Source organism: Spea bombifrons, chromosome 5 (assembly GCF_027358695.1).
Source record: "Spea bombifrons isolate aSpeBom1 chromosome 5, aSpeBom1.2.pri, whole genome shotgun sequence".
Lineage (NCBI taxonomy): Eukaryota > Metazoa > Chordata > Amphibia > Anura > Pelobatidae > Spea > Spea bombifrons.
The window spans coordinates 12,248,416-12,260,479 of record NC_071091.1 but is presented as its reverse complement, the minus strand read 5'-3'; the positions used below and the strand labels follow the sequence as shown (position 1 = coordinate 12,260,479).

The 12,064-nt window shown below is 40.1% G+C and overlaps 1 protein-coding gene across 1 annotated transcript in view; it reads right to left on the bottom strand.

The window, feature by feature from the left end:
- The window catches only part of ARHGAP21 (Rho GTPase activating protein 21), a 63,812-nt gene that overhangs the window by 21,507 nt on the left and 30,241 nt on the right, over positions 1-12,064 (bottom strand). The window contains exons 3-6 of the mRNA XM_053468437.1: positions 9,203-9,227; positions 4,051-4,143; positions 3,698-3,776; positions 2,658-2,712 (exon numbers count right to left, since the gene is read on the bottom strand). Coding sequence (XP_053324412.1) covers positions 2,658-2,712; positions 3,698-3,776; positions 4,051-4,143; positions 9,203-9,227 — 252 coding nt within the window. The remainder of the gene's footprint in view (positions 1-2,657; positions 2,713-3,697; positions 3,777-4,050; positions 4,144-9,202; positions 9,228-12,064) is intronic.

Genomic DNA, 12,064 nt, shown 5'->3' with positions numbered 1-12,064 from the left:
TCCATGATGGCAGCCCTGCTCCTGATTACGTTCTGGCAGGGGATCCTGGGGGTTGTAGTTAAGGAGCGGAAGAGTTATTGACCCTGCTCTTTGGATACATTGGGCTTGGGGTGCTAGAACGTTAACAGGGAGTTAGAAGCGAGTCTAATCTAACAGGCTACTAAGTATGTCCTTTCGGTGACAACCTGGCCAGGGTTGATGTAGATCATGGTCTTACACTGCAGATCAGACCCAAGAGCGCCCGGAACATCAACTGTAAACGGTGAACAAGAAGAACCAACATGATGCAAAGCGGTGACTGCTTGGGACAGGGTGACCCGAGAGCTTCAGGAAATCAGCCTTGATTAGAAAAAGGTTCTGATGTGCAGTCAGCGGATTAAAATATCCATAAAGGTAGCTCACAAATCACCCAGTAACCCAGAGGAGATTATAATATTTATAGCCCATCAACAGCTGAACGATAACAAAACATTTAAGGTATACACGCAAAGAAAAGCACAAGTTCAAAAGAGCCGCTACAAAGAGGAATCAAAAAAGCATTAACCAAAGATCTACTCTAAATGTGGCCGTACATTCTTTACAAAGAATCCCGGTTTACAACTATTCATTTATAATTTATTCATATAGCTCTCTTAGTGAGTTTTGTTTGCTTGGGATAATATGGCGTAATTACCTACTTATTATGAAACTTGGATAGGTGTTTTTTTTTATTATTATTTATTTTGGTTGTCATATTTAACATATAATTGAGGAGCCCATAGACCTCACCTGACCCCAGCATAAAAACCCCAGATCTTTGGAAAAACAATGCATCCGTCTGGCATTATATAAATTTTTTCTTATTTAGGTGACTTTATGAACTCATAGCCATTTATATTAATAAGTCACTTTGCTATGGAGAAATACCACGTGGTGGATAAAAGACCTCAGGGACTGGTCTTGCCCTACCAGCTACAGTCACTGACGTATCGGCTATTTTGTAGATATTAAAATATTCACTGAGAACACGCAACTCTAATGCAAACACAGCTCAGCCAATGCATCTTCATTTTGTATCGATTCCCGTAACAAGTCCAATTAAAATCGGTTCAAGATGTTACAGAAACCACATAAATCGGTTTAGAGCCAAATACGGACTCACAGTCTTAAATTGTTGAAGATAACAGATTTATTTATTATTGTTGAAGATATAATGAATTTATTGTATATTATAATTGTTTGTGATATCACATGGTGGTCACATTTTACAAATTTGTTTGGGCTTGAAACGGCAATAGAGGGAATCTGGTGATTCATGGGCATCCTTAAACGTTACGTTCGCACAAAGTGTGTATTATTTTCACTCCGTTTAGGCGGCTGTGGCAGACATATACACAAGTGCCCACAATCCGCCTATTCGTTAAAAGGAAAACTGTCCTTTATTTTGCAATCAGTAAAAAAAAATATATATGTTTGGAGCTATTTTATCTAAAAAAGGCAGGGCATTGTGGCAAAATATGGCAGAATATGGTCAGAATCAATGGGCTTCAGCCAAAATGTAACAGCAACAATAAGGAACAAGAACACAACTCCTGAAAACAGAAGGTTTAAATGTCTGCGTGGTTTCAGTATGACATGTGTTTAATGTACTCGACTGTAAATACAGACTGGAAAAATGAGATCCACTTAAAATTTTAGATGCTTAACCAGAAGGGCAGGTGAACAGCAGCTTATCAGCACGGCGGGCGTCACAAGAGCCAACAATAGCTACTAGCACACGTTCTACAGCCTGGTGCAAACAACCCACAAGGCGCTGGTACTTGTAGAATAGTAAACATAACCTTTCATTCCCTTCGCTACACACCCAGCTCGGTATGACGAGCCGCCCTGTAAGGATCATCCGCCAACCCCTAGCAAAGAGCAGAGTCTCCGCAGCAAGGAGCAGCCTACTCCAACGTCACGGGCGATGTCAGTGCCAGGAGGAGAGCCACCTACTCACAGGAAACGGCCGCAGACGAACATGTCTACAGGTGACCAATTCTTATGGATCCAACACAACCCCAGCTGATCACCCGGTCAGACAGTTCAAAGGTCCAAAGACAAGCGTTTGGAAGCACAAGTATATCTGTGACTGGGGAAGGCAGATATCTAGGGTGTGTGCTGAACATTTCCATTGGAGTAAGAAACATGATGATGTATGTCACAACAAATTAAAGGGACAGTAAAAGATATTTCAGGGTAATACACTATAAGTGGAGTTATTTAATAAATAATCTGCACATCGATAAAGATAGAGGATGATATAGACAAGTGCAGCAATAAGCAGCATCTGATGGTGTTTAACACCGATTATTCTGAAATGCTAACAGACACTGTAACAGCTCAGCAATGTGCTAAGGTCAGTCAGTTAGGAAGATACGCTTAACCAGAAGCCTACAAAACCCCAGATGTGGATGAGGGAGGATAGATAGAGGCCCCAACACAAACGCGATTATGAATAAACTCCTTTCATTCCTGGTAAAGATTTCTCGCCGATGAATGAGCATTCGGTTTGAAACATCATAGGGAGGAAAAAAACCCAAACACACAAAATGTAAACCAAATCTTTTACATCCTGGCAAGAACCTAGACAGCGGACAAACAATACATGAAGTTTACCCCGTTCGGCATCAACTTACCAATTGGAGGATGTCTTCATCTTTTGGCATCACACTAAGTTCTAATGTGGAATCGCTGGAAGAAAACATTAGCAGTAATTAGTATTCTGACACCTATCTAATGGCATTGGTTGCGGGGCACATCGCAGAGCCCATTATTCATATATGAACAGTAACAAATGGCTTTTCCATGGCAATTTTAAATAAAAAGATGATCGTACAAAAGAGTAGATTAGTCATCAACATCACTCACGTTCAAAGGATAACGATGGAGTATTAAATAAGCTTCATGAAACAATGAAGCAAATAATACGTTTCAAACCGAAACTGACTATTTTGGTAATAAAAGTTGGAAACAATAAGGTTTGCCTTTTGTACTACAAAATCCATCTAATTTTCCTACTTTTTGAATGTGGGATAAATGTAGTACAGTAAGTGAAAACAAAAAGCACAGAAATATACTCTGGTATGTCACGGTCTGACACTAAACCACTCGGCCATCAGCATACAGAACTCTTTGGGTTATGCCTGGAGTGTCTGGGTGAAGCGCTGGGTCATCGCTGGAGTGTCTTGGTGCAGTGGTGGGTCGCCATACCCTGTATCCATGCTCTGGGAGCTGTGTCTAGGTACCCGCACTTCTTGCTCTATCCCCTTCCCACACTGATTTAAGCTATTTGAGGGTAATCCGACCCTGGCTCCCACCCTACAATGTGGAAACGGCTCGAGGAGCCTGAGCCAGCATATTTACAGGTATGATCATGAGCCATGAATCCACCATGAGTCTCCATTTGCATGTTTTTGTACCAAATGTATTCATCTTTTGCTGTATGTTCGGTAAAGGAACAATAACATTTGTACAACTATGCAGATGGTGGATTATTGTGGTTTGTAGAGAGGTTTAGCATCGAGACCTCCAATTTGAGCAGCTTTCAGTCCAGTAGGAGCGATGTGCCGAGGGTACACCAAGATGGACCATGTATGTCATTGAGAGGCCAGACACTACTACTAATGCTATATCCAGCAAGCCTAAGTGGAAAAGGAATGGAAATGCTCTTACATACCTGTTCTGGATTAGTCCAATTACTTGTGAATATGTCTTGCCAATCACACTTTCACCATTGACTTTAATGATTCTGTCCCCTGGGTGAAAAAATGGCACATAATGAAAGGACCCACAATGGATGCATATTTAATACTTCTCACCATTATAAGAGCAATTAAATATTTATTCATAGTGTACCTTCCATAAATGTAAAATGGGTGTAAAATAAATTAGATCATAAGTATTCTGTGTGATTATTATTACCTCCCACCACTAGGGGCTAAAGCATCCACCAACCCTCATGTCTTTAGGTATAAACATACACACACACACACACACACACACACACACTTTTCCTCCCCTTTACAGTACCTGTACACAGTCCTGCTTCATGAGCCGATCCTCCTTCTCTAACTTGCTTCACAAATATTGTGTCCATTGGCTCCAAACGGTTCCTTTGGCTTTCTGCAGATTGATTTTTGAGAACAAAAAAGTATTTTTTTCCCCAAATTAAAATGAAAAGTGCCACCCGCAGCATTGGACATTTAGAAAGAGTTCTATCCTGGATATAATAATAAATAATAAAAAAAACAATTCTACTTGCTACTAAAACTAAAAATAAACATACTATGCTATAACTGCTTTAAATTCATATAACTATTCTCCAAAAAACACAACCATGTCTGCTATAACCATATGAAAACCCCTACAATATTATGTATAGTAACTGCAACAATCTTGTACCTAATGCTTTAACTAATAACACACAAATTATTGTATTGTTCTTGTTGAATACATCATTCAAATATTCACAGTGCGGGTTGGAAAAAGTATTTGAACTCCCTAGGCTAATCACTTCAACAAAAGCTAATTGGAGTCAGGAGTTAGTAAACCTGGAGTCTAATCAATGAAATGGAATTGATGTGTGTTTTAGAGCTATTCAAGAAGCATCTGCTGATGTGAACCATGCCTCACAAAAAGTAGTATCATAAGACCTAGAATCAAGAATTGTCAATTGGCATAAACCAGGAAAGAGTTACAAAATAACTTCAACGAGTCTACATATTTGTCAGTCCAAAGTGAGACACATTGTTTATAAATGTAGACAATTTAGTGCTGTGGCTACCACTCCTGGAAGTAGTCGCCCAGCCAGGATAAAGCGGACAACACAAAAATGCTCAGTGAGGTTAAAAAAAGAGAACCCTAAAGTAACCGTTAAAGGCTTGAAGGAATCGTTGGTTAATATCTCTGAACAGGCATGGAGTCCATGGCAGAACACCATGGAGGAAGCTGCTGCTCTCCATTTCAACATCGCTGTTCGTCTGAAAGAGCAACTCCACTGGGAAAATGTTTGGTGGACTGATGAAATTAAGGTTGAATTGTTTGTGAAGAACTTGCAGTGCTATGTTTGGCATAAAAAAAGCAGCACAACCCCATAAAAATAAATAAATCTCTTAGGTGGCAGCATCAGCACTATAATACTGTAAATGCCCATTCAAAGACTATAGCGGTAGTACTAACAGTTTGTTCCTTGGGACACAAAAGGACATTTAAGGTTAAATTACACTCATAGTGAAAGGTATTAAAGCAATTTAATAATTACCAGCCATGCACACCTTCCTTGGCACAGAGAACAAGAGCGCTCTGCAAATAAAGGAAAATATGCTGCCCTTTGATATAATAACTATTGCAGGTGAAGTCGACAGAAAATTACTATTCTACTTCCAGAATAATTATTTGCATCAATTTGTTTATTACAGAGGTCAGTCTATCCAGAGGTAATGGCTAATAATTTAATAAAAAGTTCCGTTCAGACTCAAGTGATCTTTATGCAACCCCATGTTCTCATCCGAAAAGCCCATTCCACTGTAATTTTAGAAGTGGAGTTGTATGGTCGGGTGGGCAAATGCTTGCTAATCAGTATCCGATTTCAATAGGTTTCTCAGCCATGAAGGATGATACCAATCCTCACACACACAAGGTTCTTTATGGGGTTGCATAGCTGGATTGGGTACAAAGAGGGGTAAAAATACATGGCCTATGCAAGTTGTCCAAGTCTAACAATAATGAGATGAGAAATTGGGTTCACAATCTTCCAAGTTTTCAACGACCTCTCACAAGACACTTCACTGAACTGTAAGCTCTGTGTATTTATCATCCAAAGTTTATAAGATGAAGATCAACGCTAACAAGGAAGCTTGGGTCTAGGCATCCCGAAGTGTTTGCGATTAAAGGTACCCCATCTCTACGGTTTAGACTGAAAACCGCTGCCCGACTTAGACAGGACATGAACTGCACACTCTACTATTTTCATCAAATAAACTTTAACATAACTGTCATTTTATTCTGACGGTTTAATTTCATAGGTTCTTGGTCAGCCACCTGTTTTTGGGTAACATGACAATATAAATTCAGAATTTTAGGTGGAACAGCACCTTTAGAAGTCCAATGTGAGCCTATTTACATGTTACAAGTTCACGTTGCAGGGATGCCAATGGAATTTACGGCATACTAATCAGCGCAGCCTTTAGTTATAGAAAACGAGACTTTTGTGTTAAATCCTCCAACGACTGCCTCTACTGAAATCAAGACGCATACAGCTCAGCTGCCACTAACTAGACTGGGAGCGCCACTGCGCATGTGGAGAGGTACAGTATGTTTCCTCGATACGCCTTTCCTTCTAATACAAATGGACTCCAATATCCATTAAAGAAAAACAAACAATTTGGGAGACTAGACTATGTCTGGCATCAGAGGTTGAGGGTTTTTTAGTCACAGTACTGGTTATGGACGCAACCTGTTTGCTGACAGAAGGCAGGTTCACTGTAACAATGCCAAGTCCAGCGGCAGATGGTGACAAAGCTTGCATGACTAATTACTCTACTGGTCCTTGACCTTAAAGACTTTTGGAACCAGCTCCCACCAAAGGGAACTAACATAATGGGAAGGAATAATAACACCAAAAAAGCTCTCCAATATAAACACGATACCCCCTTGTATTTGTAGCCCCCAGGGATTTTTCTTGTAACTAGACATAGAAATCTCTGTGGTCCACCTTTTAAATATTTCCATTATTATGTACTTTTTTATTTAAGAGGTAGACAGTGTGTTACCCTCAGTTCTCACTATGACCTCCCCTGCTTGCCGATCACACAGTAATCTCAGATCTCTCAGGCCCTGCTTTCCTGATCACACCATACCTATTGAGAAGTAAAAACATTTTTAAATCAAAATTATTTGAAATATCTGATGCTTTAGTAGGGTATACATTTATTCTGTTTAAGGATTTCTCTCTTCACTAGGCTGTACTGTGGAAAAGGGTGCTTTTCTGGAAAACTGATATGTGGTAAATAGCATGCCTGCTATAAATTCAATAGTTATTACGCAAATTGATGGGTACTATGCCTTTTAATATCATTTACCAAGAAGTAATGCAGTATATTGGATAATTGCAGTTTTGTGCACTTCTAGGGTGATCGGGGATAATCAGAGAAAAGACCTCGCTATGTCTCCGCAACACCGACAGATCCTGTAAGCAGACACCCTGATCTCCTGGCAAGCGCCTCTGAGCACCTCCATGGACTATGTGCTGACAGTATAATACATGGAATCAGTATTTGTTATGCCAAATACAAGACAGATTAAGGTGTAAATCTTTACATAAAAAATGTAATACGGTCCGAATTGCTCATAGATGTCGTCAAATTCTATATAATATATATGCAAACGATAAAGGTCTAGATTGGTTTTACTTTAGATAACCAACTATTAAGGCTAGACAGAAAAAGCAATTTGATGATCATATTTACAGAAGTTTGTCAGAATCGGTGTGATCTACTGTGTTCACCACTAGATGGCGCTATCTGACGCAGGATTAAGTCTCAGAACAGTACAAAAACCCGAACACTTTTCCCCTTTTTCACATTTTGTGTCTATTATCTTTTCCATCATGTATAACCCTATTTTCAACCTCCTCCGTCCCAAGCATCCCACCAATTGGAACCATTACCTTCCAATGTCTCTGCCCTTACCAACCATTTTAAAATAAAATTTAGTGATAACATAAACCCTACGATGCCACCTGCACCTGCCACCGACTTCTCCACATTACTCTCATCACAACCAATACATCTCATTCTCCCCTAACCACTTCATAGACTAAAAGCTTGCACAAGCAGGCTGCTCTTATCCTAATATACCAGTATTTCTTAACATCTGTTTATGTTATTTATTTTTCTCACTTCTTGTAATAGCCCTAAATATAATGTCATATAAGAGGAGAAAAGAGTTCTCTCTTGGCTCACCTAGGCTTAAAATCAGTCATATAAAGAGATGGACACACACAATATTTATTTATAGCAAATTTGTATGATGACTACTGTAGAACAAACTACAAGTTCATCCCTATTCTTCACTTATACGTCAAGAAAGCAGAAACAATGGGAGCTTAATGGCCTAAATTACCATCATATCAACTGCCCAGTTAATTAAACTCTCTAACAAGACATTTACACAGCCATAAGCTAAAAACATGTTATTTACATTCTATATGGGTGCCACCGTGTAGATTACGTTCCCGTTTCTTATAGCAGCATGTCCCTGACTGGAGAACAGAAGACTTAAAACTAAAGCCAACTACGTTAAAGTGAAGATTAGATTTGTTTTGACGACTTCTTTTCAGCCAAAGCCATAGAGCGGTAGGGGATCTACGGCTATGACATGAGGAATGTACTTTATCCACAAAGGTGCATTACTGTCCAACCCTACGGCACTTTAGAGGCATTAAAGAGAATGGGTGATTCTGTACAACATCCAAGTGGCATTCGCCCGACGTAAACAGAATCTCCCCGAGACAGGTGGACAAAGAAAAGACGGACAGTATATGAATCGCTCGGGATCTTTTCGCTTTTCATCACCATCTCTACTTAAATATAAGTTCATTATGTCATTGTAAGGCATGGTTCCTTAAATGCAGTTTGCTTGTTGGATTTGTTTCCTTTACTTGGCTCAGAAAACACTACCCTGTGGAAGAGACATTTTAAAGAAAAACTCCAGTTTTTAATATAAACACCTTTCTGTGGGTTCAAATTGTTGAAATTCTTTCCTTAACTTACCGATCCTTTAATCATGGGGAGCGGCTTTAGTAAGTGTGCCTTGGTCCAACAAGTGGTCTTGGGCCTCTATTGTTAATCCCAAGACAAAGTCGCTTGGCACAGTATACTACTTACCAAAACACACAGAAACCAACCTCGCTTCACCTGATCTACCCACAAACTTATACTCTAACCAAACCTAGCCGCAGATTCAATTTCAGTGAATTCCAAAGCTTAGTTAAACCACGGATCCTAAGTCAAGAATGAACTATGAACATACACAGAGGAGATATCTGATGCATGCCACGTGTAGCTGCAGCTTCACAACTCGTAAGTATAATTATATATCTATCTACATCATATTATGTTTGGCTTATTAAAACAAAGCCCTCAAAAGTAAAGTAGCCTCAAATGTATTAATCAAATCTTACCGCTTCGGTTTCCATTCTCTTCATTCTGGAGAGAAAAAAATAAAAAATAAAAAGGTTAAAATACGGTAAACGTATAAAAATGTAATAGTACTTACATGCATAAATTAAGGCTTTCACATTAAGGTCTTCAATTTCATTTTTTTTTTAAAATATGTATAGTTCTACAGGCATTAAAGATGAGGAATTACACCTAAAATAAATCCCACATATTGATCATTTACGCTGACCTTTCACAAACATTAAACAGAAGCACTTATGGAAAGGGACAGGTGAATGAACCTTCACCACAGGTAGGAACGTCAGGGCCATTTCACGTACCCTGCGCTCAGCTACAGAGTTTGGGAGAGAAAGTCTGTTGGCACATCGATTCGATAAGTCTCCGAGAGCCCAGGCTCGCAGTCTTACAGTCTATCCGCAAAGAGATCTTATTCTGGGAGAACACGCAGCACGTTTGCTTCCCACGATTACACCGAATGACAGATCCACGGACAGGTAACGGTGGATTAACCCTAAAAGTATTCGTGAAAAAGAAGGAAGCCGGACACTTCGCACAATACCGACCCGGAATTTATATACCGAAGCAAAGCGCAGGCTGGGGTTGGGGAGAGAGGCAAATTCCGCAGAAGGGCCATCACAAGAATGTAAAGGCCCCACTCCTATCATATGCATTAAAGTACATATGATGGCTGGCGTGTCCCTTTAAACCAGATTATGTTTCCTCGAGATCCTATATGTGGAAGACAATCGGTGGAGAGCAGAGATTCTTTTTGTGTTTCATTATCAGAAGGCTAGAGAATTCCCAGAACTGGGTAGCCATGGCTCCTGACCGTTTGTGCCATTTTATATCTGTTGAAGGAGAAGGACAACAACGTTTCGACCTCACGATGAGGTCTTTATCAAGTTGATAAAGACCTCATCGTGAGGTCGAAACTTTGTTGTCCTTCTCCTTCAATAAATCTGCCTGATGGAACCCTTGAGTGCCAGGAGCCTTTTTCTATTTGGATTTACTGGGGAGCTGGCCCTTCCTGGCACAGCTAAGCACCTGAGTTCCTGTGGGGAGTGTGTGCAGATTCCCGATTCTGGTGATTTTATATATCTGTTGGCATACCTCCTTCCGGCTCTCTAATTTACAGACATGTTCCCTGCCCTGCACTAAGGAGAATCAATGTGTTACTCGGCAGCTTAATGATATATATAGAGATATAGATAGATGGATATTCCAATTAATTATTTTATAAATTTTCTGGCACATCCATAAAGCAGCAAAGAGAAGGGACAGACACAGCCGAAGCGGAGAATGCTTTAAGCTTGTTTATCACAGTCAACCAGCAAGCAGGAAATGTTATCACTTGTAAGCGGTTTGTAAACAGCCACATCGGGGATGTAAGGGATGATATGATTGCCGTGTACACTATAGACCAAAAATTAATCTTAATCTGCAATACAATACCTTTTCCTGTTTTCAGGATATAGTAACTAAGAATACATCCACGCTCTAAAGTAGAGGAAAAACACCCAAAGTGTGTGTACACACGGGGAAGCGCTACAGTCAAGAGTTTATCGCTTTCTTGGCAAGCACCGTCTACAGACACACATCTGTGTCACGCAAAATCAAGACTTCCGAACTGAAGAAGAAGAAAGCTCACAGTCCCGCTTCAGCAAACCTTAAGTGGCTGCAATGCGGAGAACATCGCCCCTTCCCATTTAGATAGCGAGTCTAGAAGCCACCGAGGTCATGGGAGGTGGCACCAACCCAACGGAGGAATTCAGGAAGAACAAACATTTTCTACCGCGCCAATGGCGCCAATAAATGAAAAGGACCAGCAAACAAACAAAAAAAATTCTCTCCATGAAAGACTTTATATAAGATGTATGATAAATTACTAAACCCAATTCAATGGAAACTTGTTTTACTCAGTTTGGTTTAGCAATAGAGCATATAATGAGGTTTATTCACTAAATGGCAAGCTGTAATTGTGTGGAGGTGGGTTGCAAATATTTCATCATGCATTAAACTACATATAGTATAATGGGCCAGCCTGCATTGGTTCCCATGACGGAATCTAAAACGAATCTGATAAAATTAAAGTGACCGTAGAATCTTAAAGACAAAAAAAATAAATAAAAACTTGAAAGGAATATCGCAGACTCGTACTATAAGGGGTCATCAGCATGCTCTCACATGCCACCACCACACATTATTCAACATACACTAACTCTAATACTATACATTCGTTATACCAGTGTCTCTACTACCACAGGGTCACGTCCAAAGGGGGTGCATAAGTGACCTCCCCGATCTCTCACCGGGACCACTACACCAGTACTGAGTACCACGCAGACAGTGGCCCTGCCTTCCCTATTAGCATTATGATATAGTCGACCGTAGTTAATTTTTGAATCATGGATATCTGGGCAATAAAGGAAGAATATTAGATCAGCAACTTTATGTTTCCAGAAAGTTCTGCCAGAGGCATATTCTGGCCGACTAGGACGAGGGTGGCAGCAACCCATGGACCCCTTAACTCTGAGATGATCAGGTGAATCTTTGTGTTGTGTACTTAACAATCCTGGCCACGTGACATTAAACTGGCATTTCTAGTGCCACCTGCTTGCTGAAAAAAAACCATAGGTAGCAGTTTGCCACGGCATTAAAGCTTCAGCATCATAGAAAGTAAAATTAAAGATTTGCTACAAAATGTTGATGCCCACGCACATACGTAAGCCATGCGACACAAAGTAAATACGGTTAACAAAATGCACATAAAGAAAAAAAAAACTCATGGTTTTAAGTTGTTGCGCCCTCTAGCTGTGCCCCTGGGAAACGCATCAGCCAAGATATCTGCCTAAAGTACAGCGTAA